This window comes from Leucopleurus acutus (assembly GCF_964270905.1).
Source record: "Leucopleurus acutus genome assembly, chromosome: 9".
Taxonomy (NCBI): Eukaryota; Metazoa; Chordata; class Mammalia; order Artiodactyla; family Delphinidae; genus Leucopleurus; species Leucopleurus acutus.
This window is the reverse complement of record NC_139144.1, coordinates 66,711,378-66,724,476: the sequence shown is the minus strand read 5'-3', so window position 1 is coordinate 66,724,476 and position 13,099 is coordinate 66,711,378. Positions and strand designations below refer to the sequence as shown.

Here is a 13,099-nt window from a genome sequence, read left to right as displayed (position 1 = left end):
ATTCTATGACTTTCCCCTCTATTAGTATCCTCTCCACAAATATAGTTTTTTGAAGTTCAGGTCAGTGTAAGAGATTCTTGGCCTGTCAAAACTATCCTCAAGTGCTCTTGTAATACTAGAGAAGATGCAGCGTAATTGCTCTAGTGTTGTCTTGTTGGGCTTGGATAATTCGTGGGGGAAAATTGTCAATTCTGGGGTTCTGTTACTGTATGCAAAAGAGCTAGACAAAGTAGCTAGAATTTTGGGACCAAGTTACTTCTAGAGACACCTTATTTAGTTTTGATTGTAAGTGTCTTGCCTTAGAATATCATAATGCTTATATTCCTGAGAGGAATATACTTGTCAGTACTAATGAGGTTTCCCTAGTTATTCAAGATGTCCATAAAAGGCAGCCAGATGTTATGGATTTAGTTCCAGGATGTTTCAGAACTGTGATTTGCTAATCTTAATTCCTGGTAGTAAATCAGTACCAGAAGGATCAGGTATTCCTTCTTTATTTCTTTTAAGAGGAAAGAAAGCGCCTTTTTTTTTTTTTTTTTTTTTTTTTTGGCGGTATGCGGGCCTCTCACTGTTGTGGCCTCTCCTGTTGCAGAGCAGAGGCTCGGGACGCGCAGGCTCAGCGGCCATGGCTCACGGGCCCAGCCGCTCTGTGGCATGTGGGATCTTCCCGGACTGGGGCACGAACCCGTGTCCCCTGCATTGGCAGGCGGACTCCCAACCACTGTGTCACCGGGGAAGCCCGGAAAGCTCCATTTTTAACTGGACTCCAATTCCAAAATATTTGCTGTTTTTAAACAATAGGTGATGATTATTATATTCTGTATATTGTTAGTATCAAATGGTAATCCACCTTGGTTTAGGTAGAAAGGTGGTAATTTATTATTGACCCAATAGCCTCCTTCATATAAGAATTATAAATAATTGGTTTCTTTCATTTCAGCTCTTTGGCTGGCTTTTTCGGAGAGTTCGTTTTGAGAATGTTATCTTTGGCATTCTAACAGTGATGTCAATACAAGGTTGTACAAACCTCCATAATCAATGGAACATAATAGGAGAATTTAATAATTTGCCCCAGGAAGAACTGATACAGTGGATCAAACACAATACCAGACCGGGTATGTAGCTGTTTGGTTATACGTATAGCTAGCACACACTCACGCACACACATTATTATTATATGTCATTATACATTTGCATATATTGTACAGTTATCATTTCATATATATGTGTATGTGTGTATATATATAAAAATTTAAAATACATATGCATTCATACCTTCACAGATTTTGAGCATGGTAATTGCAGTGTTCACCAAATCAAACCTTTTTAAAAGGTGGTTTTGTGTCATCTTTAAACCCCTCCTAGGTACCTGTCGAAAAGAATTTTAACTGACTTTAAGAGTTATTGATTGTTCACAAGTTATGTGCTATAACTCTGAGATTATTGTATTTTAACCATAACAGTGACACCTCAAAGGAAAAAAAAAAAACCTTTAATGACAACTTTCACACCTTGTGACAGGCCACTGGAGAAGATAGTTTTGACTGGGGAGGTTAACAATACCCCTCCCTTCACTTCCATTCAGTGCCTACTCTCTGCTCCATGTCTGTAAAACCAGTCACATGGAGAAGAGTTAAAATCTTGGATATTCTGTTTTCTTCGCTAATTCATCTCAAAAAGATGAGTATACATGCTATTTTTAAATACTTTAAAATATTCTTTTAGCTTATCTTCTTTTCTTGCTATCTTTGTCCAAAACCACCTCAAGCAGATTGATATTTATTTCACTTTTAAATACCTTTCCAGAGGATAAATACATTGTACATTATTTTCTGTAAGTAACCTATAGTCTTGTCCTAGACAATTTTTGACGTTTCATAATTTTTTTCTGGCACAAGTTCTTCACTATGGTTTATTTAAATTTATCCTGTGACTCCTTGAGCCAGTTTCTTCTTATCTCTTATTTGGTAGTCATCATTTTACTAACTAGCTATCATTAAGGTAAATTCTTATGAACTTCAACTCAGATATTTGGCCTATGGCTTTCAAAGGGTGTAGGTGACAGTGCCTCATCACTTAGAGCTTCCAGGTTAGTTTAATCAGAATTTTTGAATTAACACTTTACTGACTTTTTCCCTGTAGTACAGTAGTACAAGGTAGCTAGTCCCTTTACTCTCCCTTGCCCCTCCCCACTTACAGCTGTTTTTCCAAAGCTTTAAAAGATACTTGCTCTTTCCATGTTTGCTTGTGTCTTTCTTTGTTCCAGTGTTTGTCTTGGGTTCTTGGCAGAGAGAGCCTATGTTTGGCAACTTACCCTTCTGAGATAACTCTCACAAACTCCTACCTCATTTTTGCCTCTTCTTTGATCTTACCAATCTTTCTCATCGCTGTATTATGAGTCCTGTCATGGTTACCACATGGGTTATTAAATTCTATAGTAAAGGTGGAACTAGAGCTTACATTCAGGTCTACCATGTAAGGTTGTATAATTTGTACACAGCACAAAGGTGCTCAGTTGGGAGGACAAGTGGGAACTGATATCCAGCCTGTGGTCCACTTACCAAGTCATGTATGTATTAGTGAGGCTCTGTCAAGTCAAAGGGATAATTTTTTTCTAATACATGCGGTAAGCTAAGTGGAGATTTAAATATATTATAGAAACGATCCTATTGTTTCCCTGTCACGCTCATGTTTACTTTGCCCCCAAGAGGAAAGAAGCATTTGGGGAGTATTCTCTCTCCCCTTCTCTCTGTTTCATAGATGGTTGCTTCTCAGTGGTTCCAGTTCTTGCTGGACAGGCTTACCTAGTTTCTTCTGGATGACCCTGGCCCTGAGCTTTGGGTCCTTCTAGCCCAGAGTTTCTCAAGCTTGGCACTGTTGATATTTGGGGCTACCCTGTGCATTGGCAGCATATTGAGCAGCATTCCTTCCTTCTACCCGTAGATGTCAGTAGCCCCTCTCCCCCCACAGTGTGCTAACCAGATATATCTCCAGAAGTTGTCAGTGTCTCTAGGAAACAAAATCACTTCTGGTTGAGAACCACTGCTCTAGCCTAAGAGCTTTTCATCATTAATTATTGAATCTTACAATAATAAATACACATCTACTTCAATTTATTTATGTATTTTGAAATTTAAGGCATATAAAGAGATATTCATGCAAAGTTATATTTATTTATTTACTTATTTATTTTTAAATAAATGTATCCATTTATTTATTTATTTTTGGCTGCATTGGGTCTTTGTTGCTGCACGTGGGCTTTTTCTAGTTGCAGTGAGCAGGGGCTACTCTTCGTTGCAGTGCGCGGGCTTCTCATTGCAGTGGCTTCTGTTGTTGCGGAGCATGGGCTCTAGGCACGTGGGCTTCAGCAGCTGTGGCTCACAGGCTCTAGAGCGCAGGCTCAGCAGTTGTGGCGCACGGGCTTAGTTACTCTGTGGCATGTGGGATCTTCCCGGACCAGGGCTCGAACCCATGGTCCCCCGCATTGGCAGGCAGACTTCTAACCACTGCACCACCAGGGAAGTCTCCAAAGTTACATTTAGAATGCTTAATTACATTTGAAAGTAAACATTCAATTATTTACAGTAGATCTGAATAATATGCCTTGTTCTTATTAGTGATTTTACTGTGCTGATTAAAAATGACGATAACCTTGCTAATCATGTAATCATTTATTGTACATGAGTGCCAGGAAGTAAGCGTTTGGTCTTTTGTCTCCCAAGAGACAGAACTAAAACTGAAGCCAGACAGTAGATTTTGGTGTAAGACTAGTTATAACCAAAAGGCAATACATTTATACAAGCTATTACTTCAGAAAGTACTACTAACAAGTAATGAAATGGTTTGATGAAATGTATACATTTATAAAGTCAAACAGAAACTAAGAAAACTTATTTATGAATATTTAAAGGTGATCTGAGGGAAGAAAACAATGCTTTCATCTGGAAAGTTCTCAAGATTACAGTTCACAACCCACAAAAGTCACTTTAAAACATGTACCATAAGACTTGCCCTTTATAATAGTCTCCCAGTTCCTAGAACTTTAAACTATTGGAATAAGATATCAAATTTTACAATTCTTTCCAGTTCTGTGTGTCTTTGTAGTGCTGTCTCTTAGTATAGCACTTGAACATGGTAGTATGCTGTAGTGAAGTGGCTAAGAGGGTAGGCCCTGATACTTTCTAGCTGTGCAGTCTTGGGCAAGTCACTTAATTAACTTTGCTGTGTCTCAGCTTCCTGATGTACAAAATAAGAATACATAGAACCCACCTCAAAGCTGTGCAAATTAAATTCTATAATCCTAGTAAAAGTTTTTAGCAGTTCCTGGCACCAAGATAACATTTAATGAAAGTTGGCTATTGTGTAGACCATCAGTAAATATTAAGCGAAGAAAAAGAATGCTGCCAATGATTATTATTTAAATGTACTTCATCTTTCTTAATCTGGGTTCAAATATTACAGATAGGTAACTTTTGGTTTTCTTTAAAACATGTTGTTAAGGAATATAATCTTGTTTTCCAGATGCTGTTTTCGCTGGTGCCATGCCTACAATGGCAAGTGTCAAGCTCTCCACTCTTCACCCCATTGTGAATCACCCACATTATGAGGATGCAGGCTTGAGGTGGGCAACTGATAGAATACTTCAACCAGACACACTAACGACTTCTCCTGACTCATAGGAATAGGGAAATTTTTATACACACATGCACACACACACACACACAATCACTCTTATCCTCATATTTGTGCTAGAAGTTAAAGAATAATAACCATTCAGAACTTACAATACGTACCTGTTGACTTAAAGTAACCTTAATAAACCTCTGAAAACTGAAAGAAGCAACACCCAGTTTTTCTCAAAGTGAAAAATATGTCACATTTATGACTAGCCTCTGTGTGTTTATGTGGGTGTGTGTTCCAGTGAAACTCCTAAGTAATAGTAATAAGAGTGGGGATAGATTTGGCTCATGGCCATAGTTTGCCAACCCCTGTTCTAGATTCCACAGCCCCTCTGCCTGGTTTAAGAAACCATTCTTCATCTTACCTGTGGCCAATGATTAGCCTTTTTTAACAGATAGAAAAGGTACATGAAATTTGCTATATTAAATGCTTTTATGAAACTTTGGGGTGCTCTTTTCCTAGCTGATTATGGGAACTCTAGCTTCCACTGAGGTCTGAAAGTTTTGTTTTCCTTAAATGACTGACTTTTAAAAATTATTTTAATCATTCTAGTAATTGGGTAATCATTTCCTTTTAATGTATTTTTGGCTTATTGTTAGAGGTAATATTTTAAATTATTTAAAGTTTTATGTTTGGTTGTGGAGATTGGGCATTCTGTATGCTTGAAATCCTAAGAAAAGTCTAATGCATAATTGATAATTTGTTCAGGATTTTATAAAAAACCCCATTTAGGGCTAAACCATCTGTTGTACCATATTTTGGTAAGCATCCCTGTCTCTCAAGCTTCTGTTAAGTTGCTTTCTCTACATGACTACTACCCTAGATGCCCACTGTCTAATTGTTCTATTTGCTACATTCAGCTTCAACTCATATGCTTTTCAGAGTTTCTGTGAATGAAATTATCTACTGAAATCTATATTTTCACTATATTTAGCCTCTATCTGAATTTGCTCCAGATTAATTATTTTATGAATTATGCAAAGCAAATTTTATATTCTGAACTATTATACTGCTACCTACCTCTAGACTCTAAACTGGTTTATACACTAATAAGCAGTACCTGCAAAAATCAAATTGCTGTAAGTTTAAGCACATGCAAAATATAAATAGATATGTGGCAATTGCTATTCCCAAAATAATTCATGCTACTTGGGGTCATATATAATCAATGCTCCATCCAGTAAGCATTGAGGTTTTAATTTGGTAACAAATCTATTATCATTTATTTAAAAATTTTTTAACTTGTTTGAATTTAAAGAGCTCGGACAAAAATAGTTTATTCTGCATATAGTCGAAAATCTGCAAAAGAAGTGAGAGATAAGTTGGTGGAGTTACATGTGAATTACTACATTTTAGAAGAGGCGTGGTGTGTTGTAAGAACTAAGTGAGTATGAGTCCTGTGGTATATGATATGGTATATTTTAAAACAACAAATGTTTTACTTTATTACAGCAGTCCTGATTCTTTAAAAATTTTTATTTTAAATTAATTCCATTAAATTGTTGCCCTGGTATTTTATTTAAAATTATTTCATGTAGGAAATTAAAATTATACTATTGTTTAAGCATAATGTAATTTTTTTTAAAGTATAGTATATTTTGCTATCCTAATTTTTTCATTTTAATTTAACATCTTAAATGTAGCTTTTTTCCATAATCTTCAAATTTTTTTGATAACTTTTATTAGATGTCTGAAATACAGATTTGAATTTACAACCAAGTGAGATATTAGCATTCTGCTACTACAGCTGATTTACATTGGATTTATAAGACTCATAAGAAAAGTTTCACATAACTCAAAAGGACATAATAAGAAAACGTTTCTAATTAACATTTTTTCATTTCTAAATTTTGAATCTCTAATAATACATAAAATTCTAAGATGTGTAATGGATATCTTGAGACCTTTGTTTAGTCTCCTTGATTTAAGAAGTCCTTAGTTATATTAATTTTAGCATTAAGAATTTTCATTTCTCCTATGGATAATTAAGAATTGGCTATAACAGATTTCGAAGAGCTAAGTTCGTAAATTTTAGTAGCTAATTTTTGTATCTAATTTTAAGATCTAATAAATATGTATAGGAAGAAACGGCATCTTGCAAAAGAAGAAACAGAAATATCATAATGTATATGCGTATCATATTAATTTAAAGCTTAAGACAAAACATACTTCAAAACAGGGCATATTGTCACAAATAAAGATGGACATTTTATGATGACAAAAGGATTAATTTATCAAAAATACCTAACAGTTTTAAATATGCATACCTCTAAACAAAGCTTCAAAGCACAAAAAATAAAAATGTGTAGAACTAAAAGAAAAAATAAGCAAGGCTTTAATTATAGTTGGAAAAGTTAACATTTTTTCCCCTACTAGGAAAAGTAGATAAAAAGTCAGTAAGCATATAAAAGAGATGAACAACAAATAGTATCAAATAACCTGATCCAACTGACATTTATTGAACACTACAGGAAACAGCTGTGGAATACACATTCTTTTAAAGGGCATGTGGAATGTTCACCAAGAGATAACATATGCTGGGCTGTAAAATGGTTTCAATATGTTTAAAAGGTTTTAAATCATACAGAATTAAAATAGAAAACAATAATAAACAGATACCTAGTAAATCCATGCATATTTGGAAATTAGGCAGTAAACTTATAGGTAATTTATGGGTCAAAGGAAAAAAACCACAAAGAAAATTTTAAAACACTATTTTTTACTTGAATGGAAAAAGGGGTCTTTTAACAATATTGCTGATCTAACTGGATATAATGTACAGAAAAAAATTAAACCATGACCCATACTACACCATATACAAAAATTAACTTTATGTGGATTATAGAACTAAATGTAAGAGCTAAAATTGTAAAGATTTCTTAGAACACAGAGTACTAACGATTTAAAAAATCAATAAATTGTATATATCAAAATTGAAATATTTTCACCAAAAAGACATTAGGAAAATGATAAGGCAAGCCACAGACTAGAAGAAAATATTTGAAAGCATATATCTGATAAAGGACTTATAAATATAGTTCATATAAAGAAATTCTATAAATTAATAATAAAATGACCGTACAATTGAAAATGGGCAAAAGACTTGGAAAGACATAATTCACCAAAGAAAATGTGTGACTGACCGATAAATACAATTTTTAAAACTAAAATACCATACGTTGGAGAGGATACAGAATAATTGTAAATCTCTGACATTGCTAAGGGGAGTGATCATGATACAACCACTTTGGAGAACTATTTGGAGGAATCTTAAAAAATTTTAAGCACACATCTACCTTATTACTCAGCAGTTCCACTCCAAAGAATTTAAATAAGAGAAATTAAAACATCTCTCTAGGGCTTCCCTGGTGGCGCAGTGGTTGAGAGTCCGCCTGCTGATGCAGGGGACACGGGTTCGTGCCCCGGTCCGGGAAGATCCCACATGCCGCGGAGCGGCTGGGCCCGTGAGCCATGGCCGCTGAGCCTGCGTGTCCGGAGGCTGTGCTCCGCAATGGGAGAGGCCACAACAGTGAGAGGCCCGCGTACCGCAAAACAAACAAACAAACAAACAAAAAACCCCCATCTCTCTAGAAAGAATGTCAGAGCAGTTTTATTCATAATAGCTCAAAACCTGTAGGTAACTTGTTGCTTTTCCCTTGCTGCTTTTAAGAATCTCTCTTTATGTTTAATTTTTGTCATTCTAATTACAATGTGTCTTGGTGTGGACCTTTCAGGTTAATCCTGTTTGGGACTCTCTGTGTACCTGGAAGTCTGTTTCCTTTCACAGGTTAGGGAAATTTTCAGCTATTGTGTCTTCACATATGTTCTCTGCCCCTTTTTCTCTCTCTCCTCCTTCTGGGACCCCTAAAATGAGAATGTTAGTATGCTTGATGTTGTCTCAGAGGTCTCTTAAACTGTCCTCAGTAATTTTTTTTCTTTTTTTCTGTTCAGCATCAGTGACATCCACAGCTCTGTCTTCCAGTTCACTGATCCATTCCTCTGTATCATCTAATCTACTGTTGATTCCTTGTAGTATATTTTTTTTATTTCACTTATTATATTACTCAGCTGTTTGGTGGTTCTTTATATTTCCTATCTCGTTGTTAAACTTCTCACTGTGTTCATCCATTTTTCTCCCAAGTTCTTTGAGCATCTTTGTGATCATTACCATGAACTTTTTATTTGAAATTACTTATCTCTACTGCACTTAATTCTTCTTCCAGGGTTTTTATTTTTTTCCTTTGGAACATATTTCTCTGTCATCTCATTTTGCCTAATTTGCCGTTATTATTTCTATGTATTTGGTAGTTTGGTTACACTTCCCAATCTTGGTGAAGTGACCTTCTGTAGGAGACATCCTGTGGGTTCCAGAAGTGCACTCCCCTCTGGTCACCAGAGCTATATGCTCTAGGGTTGCCCCCTGTGTCAGCTGTGCAGGCCCTTCTGTTGTGGCAGGCTGAGAACTATGGATGGTCAGGTAGATGTGGCTGGCCCCCAGTCCTGTTCGTTGCCAGGCCCTACCTTGTGTGGAGGCTACTGGCCAGTGGTGGGTGGGGCCAGATCACGAGGCACCTGGCTGTAGGTTTCAGGGTGTAGCAAAGCTGATGTTGGCCTGCTGGTGGATGGGGCTGTGTCAGGCTAGCTGCTTGATCTGAGTCTTCTCAGTACTGGTACTCACAGGATGGTGGGTCGGGACAGGTCCCATGCTGATAAGCTAGAGGAAGAATTCCACGATGGCACTTACCAGCACCAGTGTCCACGTGGTAGAACAAGCTCCCCAGAATAGCTGCTACCAGCATCTACGTCCCCAGGGTGAGCTCCAGTTGCCTCCTGCCTCTCTGGGTGACTCTCCAAGATCAGCAGGAAGGTCTGACCCAGGCTCCTTTCAGATTACTGCTTCTACCCTGGGTCCTGTAGTGTATGAGATTTTGTGTACACCCTTTAAGAGTGGATTCTCTTTCCCACAGCCCTCTGTCTTTCCCAAAAGTAAACCCTGCTTGCCTTCAAAGCTGAATATCCTGGAGGCTCATCTTCCTGATATAGGACCCCAAGCCCAAAGTGGGGCTCTGATCCTTCACTCTTTGGGGAGAACCTCTGCAATTGTAATTATCCTCCCATCTATGGGTCACCCACCTGGGTATATGATGAGTCTTGACTATTACCACACCTCTGCCCCGCTTACCTGTCTCATTGTGGTTCTTTCTTTATATCTTTAGTTGTATAAGATCTTTTCTGCTAGATTCTGGTCTTTCTTATCAATAGTTACTCTGTAAATAGTTGTAATTTTAGTGTGCCCATGGGAGGGGGTGAGCTCAGGGCCTTCCTACTCCACCTTCTTGGCACACCTCCTTGGAAATAATCCAATTTTAATGTAAAGTAAATTGTGATACATTGAAGATGTCTGTTGTAATCCCTAGAGCAAACCACTTGAAAAATGCAAAAGCAAAAAACAAAACGAAAAAACCCAAATAAGCCAGTAGATGAATTGAATGGTATAATAAAACCTTTTTGCTTTACATAAAAGAAATCAAGAAAGAAACAGATGATCAAAAAAGATACGAAACAAACAGAAGAAAAACAGGAAAGTGGCAACCCTAAATCAAACCATATCAGTACTTGCAAATGTGAATGGGGACTAAACACTCCAATCAAATGTCGGAGATTGACAGACTGAATACAAAAGCAAAACCCAACTATGTCCTTCCTGTAAGAGATGCATTGTAAATACAGATACATGAAGGAAAGGTTGAAGGAGAAAGTATAGCAATGTTACCATGTAACCATGTATGTAATATATGCTAGATATGCATTATCTAGCATATTCTAAAAAAGGCAATACTATAGTGCAGAAGGGTGCAGTGCTTGCCTAGGTTTATATTTGGGGGAGAGGACTGACTCTAAAAGGCTGCTACAAGGGAACTTGTTGGGGTGATGGAAATTCCCTGTGTTATGATTATGATGGTGCTCACACACCTATACACATTTGCCCATACTTATCAAACTTTACACATAAAATGGGTGAATTTTATCGTACATAAATTATACCTCAATATAGCTGTTAAAAAATTAGAAACCAGTTTTGCCTGACTTCTTCCCTTTAATGACTCTCATGCCAGGTTGTTGCCTAGTGAGAAGTATTATTTCATTTAATCCATTCAGAAGGGAAAGAGTTGAGGAGAATAAAGTTGGCAGAAGAGCTTCTTTTCCCTGCTTTGGACTATATATGTTTTCATGCTAATCCAAGTCAATTTAAGCTCAAAAATATGAAATATGAATTTCATCAGGAATTAGATTAACTTTCCTTTAATTTGTCTCATTCTGCTATAAATGGGCCTTATGTTTGGATGGCAATACCAGTTAGAATATTCATTTATATTTTACTTTGAAAGTAGATTTTTAAATATATATTTCTGAATGTGCATTGAGCCCTTATTATTTGATTCAATAATATATTAGTTATTTCACTTAGTGGAACACGAAAATGCAGCATACCTTCATTTTATTATCTCTAAATTTTAAACTTACGTTTTTTGAAATGATGCTTTTAAATCTTTAATTTATTAAATTAGTCTCTAAAAATCTAGGAGATATTTTATAATTATATTTCTTCTAGATATGAATGCATTTTTAATACAGATATATGTGCCTGTTTTTTTCAGGCCTGGTTGCAGTATGCTTGAAATTTGGGATGTGGAAGACCCTTCCAACTCAGCTAACCCTCCCTTATGTAGCGTCTTGCTCAAGGATGAGAGGCCGTACTTCACCACAGTGTTTCAGAATAGTATGTACAGAGTGTTAAAGGTTAACTGCTAACGAGACTACCCTTTACACTGTGGTGCAAAGAGGTGCATAAAAAACAATCACTTTAGTTTATTTACATTAATAAAATTCACAAGCTTTAATGAGGGACCCTTAAAAAGAAGATAATAAAAATGATTTAAATTTTTCTAATTGCTAAAAGGTAAATTATTTCATTGTTTTCCATTGAATGTCAGCCTTATTAAGCTTGTCATATAAATGAGTAAATCATCTTAAAGTTTTAAAGAAGAAAAATATATGTAAAAGAACAATGAAATTGAATAAATCAAGGATATGTAAGTCCTTTTGGTATCCCACTAGGTGAATTGCTTCGGATTTTCCTTAGTTCCAGGATGTACCAGCTCAGACTCTTTAAACCACTTAGAAGAGACTAATGCAGTCTCTGAAATGACACTTCCTTAAGATCCTGATACTGATCACAACCTCTTTACCTCCGTGAGGAAATTTGTAACCATGTGTTTATTAAGGTTGTTTTTGCTTTTAGTAGCCCTCAGGAAAGATCTTTAATAGCTTTTAAAAACTTTTTTATCATTTCAGGTTAGATATTTTAAAAAACAGCTTATTTTGTAATGTTTTCAATCTCTTTAAATTTATTTACCGAGCCAGATAAGTATTTTTCACTGATTAGTTCTCAATTTGAGTTCAACAGATTATTAATCTGTCTTTAGAATTCAGTGGTTTTTCTTTTACTATCCAAGTAAAATAAAAGTTGTTACAGTACACAGCCAAATGTAGGGGTTAAACATAATCAGAAATGAAAATCCAGTTAAATTTATCAAATGAAATTTGAAGATTCTAGATCTTGAATGAAGCAAAGGCATTCTCATCTTGAAGCCCTGTAAGCTCATTGGACATAGTCATTTTTTCTGGTCATCATCTTTCATAATTAATGTATTTTAAAGTCCTTTATTTATTTTTGGTTTTGGATGAGGACAGTAATGTTTTATAGATCCTCTCTCCCAGTATAAAACCTACCTGATAGTAGTGCTTTGAAAAGTGGTAAATAGTTATCTTGAAGATATTGTTGCCAAATGGAAAGATAAACACTCTCTTTCTTTGATTGATGGATGTTAAATATGCCATAGCTGTAGTATTTTAATGTGCATCTGCTTTAATCACCTTGAAATTTTTGTAATCCCCTGATTTTTTGGACCTCTACATTTGAGATAACAAAATGACTAAATTCTGTAGATTAGTTCACTTACAGTAGGTAGAAGATTACATATATATAATATATACAGGAAAACCAATAAAATTTTTAACTTTTATACTTGTAAAATATCTTAATACAAGATACAAAACAGCTAAGAAAGCATACCAAATTTTATTTATATTTGCATTTCAGATAATTTGTTTTGGCATAAGTATGGGGCAGAGAGAGAAAGGAGATACAACACCTAACATTCATAAAAATTAAAATAGATTTTGGATGATGTTTTCATAGGAAATATTTTAAAGAAGTTGGTAGAATATTTTTAAAAACTGTATTAGCTAATAAAATATGCAATACAAATATATTTATGTGGATTTATATATAGGGAAACCAATATAATTATTTTAAACTTTTTATAGTTGTAAAATATTTTAATACAAATACAAA

At 35.5% G+C, this 13,099-nt stretch overlaps 1 protein-coding gene across 1 annotated transcript in view; it reads left to right on the top strand.

Annotated features, from left to right (window-relative positions):
* Positions 1–11,493, top strand: part of DPY19L2 (dpy-19 like 2) — a gene marked incomplete at both ends in the record, with an annotated part of 87,117 nt that extends 75,624 nt beyond the window's left edge. Inside the window, 4 exons of the mRNA XM_082846836.1 lie at positions 941–1,115; positions 4,522–4,621; positions 5,939–6,064; positions 11,340–11,493. Coding sequence (XP_082702962.1) covers positions 941–1,115; positions 4,522–4,621; positions 5,939–6,064; positions 11,340–11,493 — 555 coding nt within the window. The remainder of the gene's footprint in view (positions 1–940; positions 1,116–4,521; positions 4,622–5,938; positions 6,065–11,339) is intronic.
* Between the last annotated feature and the right edge of the window lie 1,606 nt (positions 11,494–13,099).